The following is a 13,318-nucleotide window of genomic DNA, read 5'->3' as shown; positions in this document are numbered from 1 at the left end:
TGAAAAAGTGTGGGCAGCATCAGCTCCATCAGAACACCCCACCACTTCACCATCTCAAAATCTACAGATGCTCAACTCCCTTATAAACAATTGCTTAGCGTTTTGCATAGAATCTATGAGAAGTTCACTTTCAAAGCAAGGTGTTTAGCTCTGAGGAGATAATTAGCTAGCAATAATAGCTTGTGGGGAAAGTTGCAAGTGGCTGGTTAGCATAACAGCTAGGTTACAAGAACCTTGGGAGGTTCTCAGACAAGCAGGATGTGAGGCATGGCCAGAACAGCTGAAGCAAATGCTGGGAAGATTGTAACCCTTTAGTACTCAGCCAGTGAGGAACTGGGGGAGGGGCCTGCCTGCATGCTAGAGAATAAATAGCTTGCTATGAACCATTGTATGCTTTCTGATCTTGCAAGACAACTAAAAAAAAAAGTCTTGTTTTTGCTGCCCTTCCTGAGTTTGAGTCCATCATTTGAGTGGACAGGTGAGGCTATTTCTAATCGAACCTATGCATGTCCTCTGGTATTCTTGAAATTGCTCTGACTTAGAATATCTAACACATGTGAATGCCACTGTGTTAGGCTGTATCATTTGAGGAATTACGAATGGCAATATTCGAAGTCTGCTGCATGTTCAGTACAGAAATAATTTACTTTCCAAATAGTTTTTTTAAATTATTATTTTTATCATTTTATGATACAGGTCCATAGGCTCCTGGTATTTCCCTTATCCCAGCCCCAATCCCCTCACTCCACCTAGTTCCTCTATCTCATTACTAAAGCATAGTTCTTCATATACAGTCATATGTCCATCATTGTGGGCATGGACAATGGCAGAGAGTCCAGAATCCTATTGTCAAGATACAGTAAACAGTTTCATTGTAAGTCCATCTTTATCTGGAAGTAGAAATGCATACTACATTGTATCCTCACATCTGGATGTTAGTCTCCATTTTACAGCTACTGTACATCCGCTCAAATGAAAAGTCATAGTGCAAAATCAACAACAGAAAGAAAAGTAGAAATTTACAATGCCATGAAATTAAATAACATGTTACTAGACATGACAGTCTCCATTACACACCTACTATACATCCCCTTAAATGAAAAGCCACAAAACAAAGTCAATATCAAGAAGAAAAAAGAAATTAACAATACCATGAAGTTAAATAACATGCTACTAAATGACTAATGTGTAGTTGAAGAAATGAAAATAAAGAAACTTCTTGAAGAAAATGATGCTACTGATGTTCTGTCCTCTCCTATTTCCTGGAATGTGTCCTCTCTGCTTCATCCTAATTAAACGTTTCTCCATCTGTTTAAACGTGTCCTTACCCTATTCCGCCATCTTGATTCTCCACTTTCCAAATAGTTTTGATCTGGAGTCAGTTGAATCCGAGGATGGGGAGCTCACAGACACTGATGGCTCAGGGTACCCTTACTGTGTGGCCATTCAAAAAAGATGATGCTCAAAACCACAGGGACTTGGGCCCATGACACGAGTGAGAGGCAGTATCTGGAAATTGATCAAATCTGTAAGCAACGACTTTTGGACTACAGCGTGTCACAGGCAGGTATCTTCTGGTGCTTCGGAACAAATCTGACCACCTTTGACAATGGGCCTAGTCTAGCATTCTTAGGTGAGGTTCTTCTGAGAAAGACGAAACATGAAGGATTTAAATGGCTATTCGAAGGAAAGAAATGAGACTTTTTTCAGTGTAGTGCCTCCTGTTTTCTGTTAGCTCTAAAGCAATAGCCTTAGCAAGGATTGATGGAAATTGATTATGGAGACAGCCACTAATGAAGAGCATCAATACGTAATCTAGAGCCTCATCTTGAGGACTCTGTGACCTCAGACTGCTTCAAGCGGGCTGTAAGGAGCAGCTTCAGCCATTCAAAAAAAATAATACAGCGAGATGGGAGCCAATGTTGTAGTGAAGAGGGTAAGTCACCATTTAAAATGCTAGAAACCCATGTGGGTACTGGTTCAAGTCCTGGCTATTCAAATTCTGATCCAGCTCCCTGCTAATGCGCCTAGAAAAACATATGAAGATGTCCCAAGTATTTGGGTCTCAGCACCCATGTGGGAGACCTGAATGGAGTTCCTGGATTGAACCTGGCCCAGCCATGGCAGTTGCAGCTATCTGGGAAGTAAAAAAGTGAATAGAAGATCTCTCTCCTATCTATCTTTCTGTAGCTCTTTCAAATTAAAGAAATCTTATTTTTTATAACATAGAGTTGTTGGAAACTTGCTACCAAAGCTCACCTCCACCAGAGGGACTTTGTTTTGCAATCTCTTCTATTTTTGCCAAACCCCACCCCTGTCCCATGGCCAGCAGGCCATTAAGGTGTGCAGACCCAGCGTTAGGTCTCATCTCCCCTACCCTGTTGTCCACTTTGGACTTTGCTGTCCCACCAGGGCAGTCCACATGTGCTGCCAGGCTGCCTTGAGTCCACGGGTTCACTGCTAAGACCTGAGACTCATATGCAGACCTGGCACACATTCTGCTTAACTTTGGGTTCCTGAAGACAAGAGAGTTGGGGCCAAATCCTTCCACTGAAATGAAACAGAGACTGACAAATGGCCCCGTGGGCATACATAGTAAGGACTTCAGTATAATTCTAAGAAGATTTGGTAAAATAAAGACCACAACAATTCATCATTTTGTACAGATAATCCACAGTTAATAATGTCTCTAAAAACTTTATTAATTACCTACAATAATGATATAACTAAACATAGCTTCATAGAGTTTTGGGTTCTATGCGACACCTGTATTTGAAGAATTGGTATCTTTAAGAAAACTCTATCTGGGGCAACGTTGTGCCATAGCAAGTTAAGATGCTGCCTATATCATCAGCATCCCAAATGGGCACCAGTTTGAGTTCTGACTGCTCCACTTCTAATCCAGCTCCCTGGGAAAGTAGTGGAAGATGGCCCAAGTGCTTATGCCCCTTCACCTATATGGGAGACCCAGATGAATCTTCTGGCTTTGAACAGGCCCAGCCCTAGATGTTGAGGCAATCTGGGACGTGAACCAGTGATGGAAGACTTCTCTCCTTTCTCTGTAACTCTGCCTTTCAAACACATAGAATAAATCTTTTTTTAAAAAAGGGAAAACTATATCCTAAGGCATTGCCTATTTTGCCACTAATTTCTCTTCTGGAAAGATCTGTAGGATAAATTTTGTCAGAGCTAATGTCAGGGGAACAAAGACTCTTGTCTTGCTGGACAAATTTGTATGTATGCGCCTGTGAAGGTTATGAATGTTGCTGCCAAGCCGCTCTGGTCCTCTGTTCCTTGCTGATTTTTACAGCCCCTGTGTTTTTCAATGTGACAGTATGCCTTGCCCCTAGGATTGTCAGTCTCAGAAAAAAGGAATATATGTCTTAGATATTAAACGCAAATATGTGATATTTCATGCCAGATTAAATTCATATCAAATTAAAACTTGATATTTATTAAAACTGACATTTATTATCAAATTTAAATTAAATATAAATACTAAAGTGGAAAATGGAATTGAAAAATAAGTGTAATTTGGTATAGGAACTTGTGAAATTTATACATAGTTCTTTCATAATTATGCATTTTCTATGAACTTATTGAAGCTCTTTAAAATTAAGGAGTATAGGGGCAGGATTGCTTGGCAGACAGGATTAAATATTCAACAATGAAGAACAGAGTATTTATGAATGAATGCAGCTAAAGGTAAGTCATCAGACTAAATAGCTATTGTCTCATGCCAACTTTAACCCTATTCCTAGACATTCACTTTCCCAGCCTGTCATCCAATCAAGTGGCCATGAGATCCATGAGATGGAAGGGAAAGTCTCCCAAAGCCCCAAATTCATTCTGGGTCCCCCAGGTCAATGTCGGGGACCTGGAGTACTTGCACCATCATCTGCCACCTCCCAAGAGAGTGCATCCTAGCAGGAAGCTGGACTGAGGAACAGAACTGGAAAAGAAGGGGAAGGACACCCTAGGCAAACACTAACCAAAAGGAAGCTGGTATTGCTTCATCGATAGACAGAATAACAAGGCTGGGAATAGTAGGACACGGAACACTGAAGAGGTTTTCATTTGCCAGGAAGTCCGACAATTTCCTACACACTGTGGGTAACTGTACAATTTGGTGTAATTTGGCATGACTTTCTAAAGTTCATTGATGTATATATAGTTGGGAGATTTTCTAGATACTTTTTTTTAATGCATTTTAGTTTAATTCTGACATGGTTAAAGCGGGGGGAAAAGGAAAGAATAAATGTGTTTGGGCCCAGCATGATGGCTGAATCCTCGCTTTGCACATGCTAGGATCCCATGTGGGTGCTGGTTAGTGTCCTGGTTGCTCCACTTCCCATCCAGCCCGCTGCTTGTAGCCTTGGAAAGCAGTAGAGGACGATGCAAAGCATTGAGGCCCTGCACTCATGCGGGAGACCCAGAAGCTCCTGGTTTCAGATCGACTTAGTTCTGGTTGTTGCAACCACTCGAAGAGTGAATCATTGGACAAAGGCTCTCTCTCTTTGACTTTCCTTCTCTCTGTGAATTTGCCTTTCCAATAAAATTAAATAAATCTTACAAAAAGAACAATGTATTTAGATTTGTTTTATGATCCAGATGTGGTATACGTTGGTGACTGCTTCGTGTTTAGTGAATTTCAGTGTTTCATAATTATGCCAAAGTTGTTTGACAGTGGTGCTCAAGTCTCTTTTCTTGCCTTATTTGTTTACTGGTTATTTTGATTATGGAAAGGAGACTCAAAGTCTTCAGCAAAAATGGCAGAATCATTTGTTTTTCCAGTTCATTAAATTTTGGTTCATGTATTTTAACTAGGCATTGTCAAAGGTATGAGCATTTAGAAATATATAGTCTCTTGATGAATCAGTCCTTTTACCACTGACATACATCCTATCCGTGCTAATGTGTCTTGTTGGTTAAATGTTAATAGAGCAATCCACCTTTCTTTCATACATATCTATGTATACATAATATGTATGTGTATTCATGACCTTGCCAGTGAATATTAGCCAGATATTTTCTGTATGAAGTCTGCAATGATGTGTTTTGTCTGACATCTTCCTCACAGTGGTCATGGGTTACTTGCAGCTAGGATATTATGCAGGTGGAATTCCTTCTTCATCACATGGTATTAATATGATTTATCAATGGTGATAGTACCTTAGTCATTTGGTTAAAGTTTGCCCAGTGTCTTTACTGTAAATTTTCTATTTTTATATAGATCATTCTATCATTAGGAGTGAGTAACTAAATCTGGATCACATATAAAAGCAGGGAGAGGAGAGGGATTAAACCCCATTTCTTGGAGTGGCCAGTAACTACTTGAATTATTCAAAATTCTTTGAGGAAAAAAAAAAGATTTTTCACTTCTCATTTTCCTCTTTTTTTTTTAATATACTGTTTATTGGGGCTGATGCCCTGGGCATACTATGTTAAACCTATCCCTGCAGGGCTGGCAGCCTGTATGGGCATTAATTCATGTCTTGCCTGCTACACTTCCAATTCAGCTCCCTGTTTATGACCTAGGAAAGCAGCAGAAATATGATTCCTGGGGCCTGGCACGGTAGACCAGAGGCTAAAGTCCTCGTCTTACATGCACTGGGATCCCATATGGGCACTGGTTCTAATCCTGGCAGCTCCACTTCTCATCCAGTTTCCTTCTTGTGCCTGGGAGGGCAGTCAAGGACGACCCAGGGCCTTGGAACCCTGCACTCACAAGACCTGGAAGAGATTCCAGGCTCCTGGTTTTGGATTGGCACAGCTTTGGCCATGAGGCCGCTTGGGGAGTGAATCAACAGACAGAAGGTCTTCCTCTCTGTCTCTGCGCCTCTCTGTATATCTGACTTTCTAATAAAAGTAAAATAAATCATTTTTTAAAAAAAGAAAGAAAGGAAAGAAATATGGCTTCCACATGGGAGATTCAGAAGAGGTCCTGGCTTCTGATCAGCACGGCTTCTGCCATTGCAGCCATCTGGGGGAGTGAGCCAGAGGATGGAAGGGTGCTCTCTCTGTTTCTCTCTGTCTCTCCTTTTCTCTGTAACTCTGCCTTTAAATAAAAATAAAATAAATCTTTTAAAAATTTTTTTACTTACTTAATTTAGCTGAGAGATAACTCACACGTGTTGGTTTACTCTAAATGTTGACAACGGGGGTCGTGCCAGGCCCAAGCCAGCAGCTGAGAACTCAAGCTGTATCTCCCACATGAATGGTCTCCAGCATGTGCATTAGCAGAACTTTGGGAAATCAGGGGCAGAGCTGGGACTCCAACCCAGGCACTCTGATATGGGAGATGAGCACCCCAAGAAGTGCTTCAGTGCTGCACCAAACACCTTTCTATTTGAAGCAGTTTGTCTCTGCAGTCCATCAGTGATGGGTCTCTGTGCATCTATTTCTGAGTTTGTGCACAGACTGCTAAAAAATGTAGCCATAATGCCTTTATGTTTTCCATAAAGTGATACAATCATGTGACTGTTGTTAGTTAAGAAAACATGGACAATTCAAAGAATTGCTAATAAAGTTGAAAGTACAGTAAAAGACGGAAAGTTGGTAGTGTTCAAAATGAATAGCTGACTGTGGAGATGCTGATGTCACAACTACTTGAAAGACTCCAGCTAAAACAGCCAGAGAAACTTAGTGAAGGTTAGCTTACAGGTATAAATGAGAAACGAGGTTGTGACCAAAGGATGAACACGGTCCAGAGGAAGTGATGTTAGAAAAAGGTCCACTCTTGGAGATGCCTCATAATGCTGCAGGTGCAAAGGATGAAAAGTTGGGAACAAATCTAAACTTAGGGAGAGAGATGGCAGTTCACCTAGCCAAGGTAACTACTGCCAGCCTATATCATAAATTGCATGACAAGAAGACAAAAATAAACGCTGATCAAACTCTCCTTGATAAGTTGCTTTTTCCTTACAAGAAAACTATCTCAATTCTCTGTTTCTGATGCTTTAAATTAGGGTCCTATGTTTTCAAAATTTTTCATTGTTCTATCTGTTTGTAATTGAAGAGGAAGAGAATTTTCTGATGTTATGGCAAAAATTTTAAAGATAATAAAATTATTGTAATTTCCCTGTTATTAAAATCACTCCCTGGCTTCTACTGGCACAGTCATTTATATGGTACCACACTGTCATTCAAGGTGCAGGCTGCTTGGAATAGCTGTATTAACATCTGACAACTGGCTAATTTTCTTTTGTATCAATTCTGTTTTCTTTAAACTTTCCCTTTTGCTTTTCTACCTGCTTTTGGAACATGAAAGTATTTTCTTTTTTACTGTTCTTTTTTGTATTAGATTACCATTTAAATATATTTTAATTATTTCAATGATTTCTCAAGATTTGAAAGATGTATTTCAATTATGTACTTTCTCATAATAATATTTCATTTGTAGTACAAGGATCTTGCAACTATTTGTTGCTGATCTATTATTCTTATCTTTTGTGTTATTTTTGCCACACATTTCACTTCTCCATATGGCACGAAACTACAATACACTGCTAATAATCTTTCTCTAGATCAAAGATTAGCAACGTATGGTCCTCAGTACAAATCCAGTTCACAGCATTTATATGATTCTTGAGCTAATTATGGTTTATATATTCTCACAAGTCACAAGAGATGGAAATTCAGCATAGGACTTGCTGGGGATGCGCACATTCCATTTGGAATGATCCAGACTTGAGTCCCAGCTCTGCTCTGAGAAGCAGATGGTCCAGATCAATGGATCTCTACCATCTGCATGGTTGGCCTGGGACTGAGTTCCTAGCTACTGGCTTACTCAGTCCCAGTTCTAGATGTTACAGGCACTTAGGGAATGAACCAGAGGATGGGAGATTTCTGATTATCAATCTGTTTGGTACTTTTTAAAAGTCTTTATTCATTTTACTTGAAATTCAGAGTTGCAGAGAGACATGGAGACACACATACACAGCACTACCACCACTACCACCACCACATACACATAGAAAGAGAGAGAGATCTTCTGTCTGCTATTTCCCTCTCCAAATGGCTACAATGGCCTGAGCTGGACTGAAGCTGGAAGTCAGGAGCTTCCTCAAGGTCTCCCATGTGGATATAGAGGCCCAGGGACTTGGGTCATCCTTTGCTGATTTCCCAGGCCACAGGCAGGGAGCTGGATTAGGACCCCAGGATACAAGAACTAACATACAATGAAAAGTTATTCTTCTACATGGCTGGGAGATTCTATAGTGGAAGCATGATGGACCTAAGAAAATTCACGATGGACACACATTATGATTCTAGAGGGGCGAACAGAGGGTAGATGAGCAAGTTTGGGGAGGCGGGAGGGAGAGCCCACCACCAACTAAATCGTATCAAAAAACAACAAAAATTATTTTTAGAAAAGTGAAGCAGTCCAGACTCAAAATGGCACCCATATGATATGCAAGCACCAGAGGCAGAGATTAGCCTGACATGCTTTAGCCTGCATAGTGTCAGCCCCAATCTGTTTGTTTCTGTCTCTCTGCCTTTTAGATAAAAAAGAAATTACAATGAAAGGAAGAAGAATCCAAGAGGGGAGGATGTGCAGTGCATTATGAAACATGATTGTGCAAAAAGGAATAAGATGAAAATTTTAAACCTGAGAGATACACTAATATAAAAGAGTCCAGTGGATGAGCCTAACAATGGGATAAATGGAAGATGAGAAGTAGTGAACTCAAAGTTGGGAAATAGAAAGCACCCAGGAGGTACAACAGATGAAACCAGTGTGGAAGAAAAGTGAATAGAACCTCAAGGAACCATGAAATTAAGGAAAACCAAGTAACATTGCTACCCTGTAGTATCCAATGGATGGGCAACAGAGGGTAGGGGTGCAAAAGTAGTTGGAAGTAGTGGCTAAAATCTTGACAAATTTGTCAAAAAAAAAAAAGATATTTCAAGTTCAAAATCTGAGTCAAAATGAAATAGAACCAACCCACATCAAGACAAATCACAGACAAACTTCTGGAAACTAAAAGAGGGGTAGGCAGTAAGGGGATAATGAAATCAGCAAGAGAAGAGCACAACGCCTATGGGAGTGCAGCATCCCAGGACGGCAGGTGCCTCATCACAGATCACAGCAGCCAAAGGGACGTGTCACAACTCTTCTTCAGAACAAGCGTTGTCAACCTCAGAACTTGTAACTAGTGAAACATGCCCTGCAGGAGCAGAGGGGGATATCGGAATTCTCAGATGAGAGGAAAGGAAGAGCATCCATCATCAGTGCAGTGACTCTAAAAAGATGGCTCAATGAAAGTCGCTATACAGAAAGGAAATGATAATAGAAGTATTCTAGGAGGATACTAGGATATTAGGAAGAAAGAACTTTATAAGAAAAGATGTGAGTAAAAACAATGAATATTCCTGTTTCCTCAGAAATTTCTAAATTATACTTGACAACAGAAACAAAAACTATAACCTGGCCTGAGGTGACTGTAAATGTACATAAAGGAAGCAAAACATCCAGCTATCACAAAAGCCAACAATGACTCTACTGGATGTGGATCCTAAAGAAGAGCATTCACATAAAACCCTGTGCATAACGTTTATAGCAGCTTCATTAATGATGCCCCAGAAAGGAAGCTACATATGAATAGTCTTTCAAAGGTGGAGGTCTAACATCTGGGCTCTACCCTAACATGGAACTCACAGCAACAAAAAGGAACAAAATGTTGACATAATCTATAGCCTGGGCAATCCTCCAGGAGGATCATGCTAAATGAAAAAGCCAATCCCAGAAAACAGATCACTGTGCAATTCTGTTTAGGTAGCAAAATTGGAATAGTAAAATTACAGAAATGGAGAATGGGTGATTGGTTGATAAGGACTAAGGTGGTGTGGGGTTGGAGGGTAGTAGAGTCCTTGGGTAACACAGACACTCTGGGTCTTGGCTGAATCACTATTTTGCCATTGAATGTTTTGCTCTGTGCTATTTCTCAATAGCTTCACATGAATTACCTCAAAATTGAATGTTTAATTTTTTAAAAGGCTACCAACAAGAGGTTGAAATGTCAAGCCACAGAGTAGAAAAAAATCACTTGTAATACATAAAACCTATGAAAGATTAATACCTGGAATATATAAATAATTCCTATATATCTCTAAGGAAAAAAAGAAGATGCAATAAAAAGTGGTTAAGCACAAATTATTTCAGAAAAGAGGACAGTCAGATAATAAAAATACAAAGATTGCTTAACTCGGTTAGAATGTGAAAAGGGTTAAATTCATGAAGAAGTAGCACAATAGATTCTTGAGGATGGCTGAAATTTTAAAAAGTAGAAATATCAAGAACTAACACAGTGAATATTCTGGATCTTTCACTTACTGTTAATAGCAAAATCAATCAATATAATCAATTTGGCGCAGTGCTGGATAGCATCTTGGAAATCAAAGCACATGTGCTCCATGTGACTAAGCAAATCCACACTTTGATATGCTTCCAATATAAATGCACACATACATCGATTAAAAACACATGAACAAGAGTGCCCACGGTAGTGTTACTCCTAAAGATCTTATAGTCCAAACCACTGACATTTCCATCCAAGAGGAGTGCATACCAAATTGGGGTATGCCCATATATATTCATTCATGCAAATTTATCCTTAATGCCTGGGAAAGCAACAGAGGATGGCTCAAGTCCTTAGAGCCCCTGCACCTGCATGGGAGACCCAGAAGAAACTCGTGGATTTCGATCAGCTCAGCCCTGGCCGTTGTGGGTTTTGGGGGAGTGAACCAGTAGATAGAAGATATTTCTCTTAGTCTCTCCTTCTCTCTGTAAATTTGCCTTTTCAAGCAAAAATAAATGAGTCTTTTAAAGAGAGACCTTAAGATATTCTGAGTGGTTGATATAAGGTAAGTTTCTTTTGGTTTCACAAACTACAAAGGAAGACAGCCCGGCACTGGCAGGACAGTTGTGCCAGGCTTAACATGGAGTTCCATCTCCAGTTCCAAAGGGGTTGCCCAGCTCAGATCTTTGCATCTGCATTCCAGGTAATCATGAGAAGAAATACACTGGAGGCAGCAGAGGACACGATCCTTTCTTTATGGGAACATCCCAGAACTTCCTTTCTTTGTTTCTACTTGGATCTCAGGGCGCAAGAGCTGGTCACAAGGCACCACCAGCTCTCAGGGAGCCTGGGAAATGCGGTCTATAGTCACATGTGGTGCCATGTGTCCACCACAACACCATCATTGCGGCCGTGGGGAGGGACCAACACTGAGGATAATTCAGTCTCTGCCCCATCCTGTATCACATGATCCCCTCCTCCCTGGGGCTTCCATCAGCTCATGGTTCAGCTTCTTTGCTCAGGTCCTGCTCAGTCCTCAGAGCCTTGTCCCAGTTCTGTTCCAGAATGTTCTTCTCTAGATCTTTCCATGCCTGACTCACACCTACCTTTCTTTCTTTCTTTCTTTCTTTCTTTCTTTCTTTCTTTCTTTCTTTCTTTCTTTCTTTCTTTCTTTCTTTCTTTCTTTCTTTCTTTCTTTCTTTCTTTTCTTTCTTTTCTTTCCTTCTTTCTTTCTCTTTCTTCCTTTCCTTTCCTTTCCCTTCCTTTCCCTTCTTTTCCTTTCCTTTCCTTTCTTGCCTGCCTGCCTGCCTGCCTTCTTTTTAGTTGGAAAGGCAGATTTACAGAGAGAAGGAGAGATACAAACATCTTCTGTTCACTGGTTCACTCCCCAAGTGGATATAATGACCAGAGCCGAGCTGATCTGAAGCCAGGAGCCAGAAGCTTCTTCTGGGTTCATGCAGGTGTAGGGTCCTATGGTTTTGAGCCATCTTCCACTGCTCTCCCAGGTCACAAACAAGGAGCTGAATGGAAAGTGAAACAGCCAGGACATGAATCAGTGCCCAAATGAGACCCCAGTGTTTGCAAGGCAGAGGATTAGCCAATGGAGCTGTTGCACCAGGCCTGCTTGACTCCTTAGCATGTGGACTTCATCTCAAGCCTCTTGTCACCTCCGAGGGACATTCCCTGTCCCTTCCCTCATGAGCAAGTAGTTCTTCCTTATCCTCGTCTATTCCATATTGTTTTATTTTTAGCATTTTTAAAAATCAGTAATGTACATTCTCATTGGACTTCACCTTCTTCTCTGGGTCTCCCACTGGGGTGTAAATACTCTCAGAGCAGAAACGGGACCTGATGTCTTCTCTGTTGGATCCCAGCATCTACATGCAATCTTGAGCAAACGAGCATTCACCCAGGCTCCATGGAACGGATGCAGTGATTTAGTTCAAACCCCTCAGCGGATAACCGGGAAGGCTGAAGCCCAGAAGGAGCCGATAACTTGCCCGAGGTTCTAGAATGAACCCACAGATTCCCAGGTGGGTGTTTTTCTGTATCCCTATATTATCCTACTTCTCTTAGAACCCGTCTGCTATCATCTCATACCTTAGCAGCCATTCCTGAGAACTCCAATGGAACTACAATTTGACATCCATTGGATTGTTATTCTCTGATGCTTTGTATTGTTATATTTCTTTATCATATCCATGTGTTTCTGTCTTGGTTCCCTAATTAAGCTGCTGACCCATTGAAAATACCCACTTTCTAACACACACACACACACACACTTGCCTTTTGCAAAGGAGACTAAAGTTCCTTATTTAGAAAAATAAATCTTGGCACAATTTGAATTTTGAGCTTGTGCTATAGTTGACAGTAGAAGTTGGCAGCTAGAAGGCTAGATTGTGTTGTTGTTGTTGTTTTTGCAGGAGGATGGGTGTCACTTCTGTGTGTCCTCAACTAAGTTCCCAGGCAAGAGTGCTCTCCTTACCTGCAGCTGGAATCTTACGTGGTTCATCAAAATTGTGCAGGTGGGCCGCTCTGGGCATCACAGGCGGGTTCTGAAAGGTGATTTTGGCTGTGGGTGGAATTAGTCCTCGTTGCAGCATGCTTAAAATCCCTGGAAAAAAGAAGGTTAGCAGAATATGAGTTTAACTGTTAGCAGTTCCACAGAACCAGGCTCTATACATTTTGTAAGTATAGCTCACTTGGCTCCTTGTCTTATTCGTGAGAGGACATCAAGTACTTTAATCTTACGCATGAAAAAGATTGCTGGTGTGCATGTTCATTTAAACTTCCTATTCTACTAACCCGGGGAAAAGAAAGTGTCATTGCCAATATTCATAATATGAGCTCAAATTGCATGAAGGTAATTTCATTTTAAGGTAGAAATATAATTTCAAGGCAAACTGGAACTTCTACATCCTTATGACATTTTCCATCATTGGTAATATTGTTATCCCTTTTACTAAATTCAGAGAAACCAGGCTTATATTCTTAATAACTCAGGAGATGCTTTGTCC

General features: G+C 40.7%; 1 protein-coding gene across 1 annotated transcript in view; it reads right to left on the bottom strand.

The window, feature by feature from the left end:
• Positions 1 to 12,904, bottom strand: part of IQCH (IQ motif containing H) — a 112,092-nt gene extending 99,188 nt beyond the window's left edge. Inside the window, exon 1 of the mRNA XM_040968459.1 lies at positions 12,787 to 12,904. Within this exon, the coding sequence (XP_040824393.1) occupies positions 12,787 to 12,904 (118 nt within the window). The remainder of the gene's footprint in view (positions 1 to 12,786) is intronic.
• Positions 12,905 to 13,318: the final 414 nt, after the last annotated feature.

The sequence above is a fragment of the Ochotona curzoniae genome, unplaced genomic scaffold (genome assembly GCF_017591425.1).
Source record: "Ochotona curzoniae isolate NIBS_2020 unplaced genomic scaffold, NIBS_Ocur_1.0 scaffold_4701, whole genome shotgun sequence".
Lineage (NCBI taxonomy): Eukaryota > Metazoa > Chordata > Mammalia > Lagomorpha > Ochotonidae > Ochotona > Ochotona curzoniae.
This window is presented reverse-complemented; position numbering and strand designations above follow the sequence as displayed.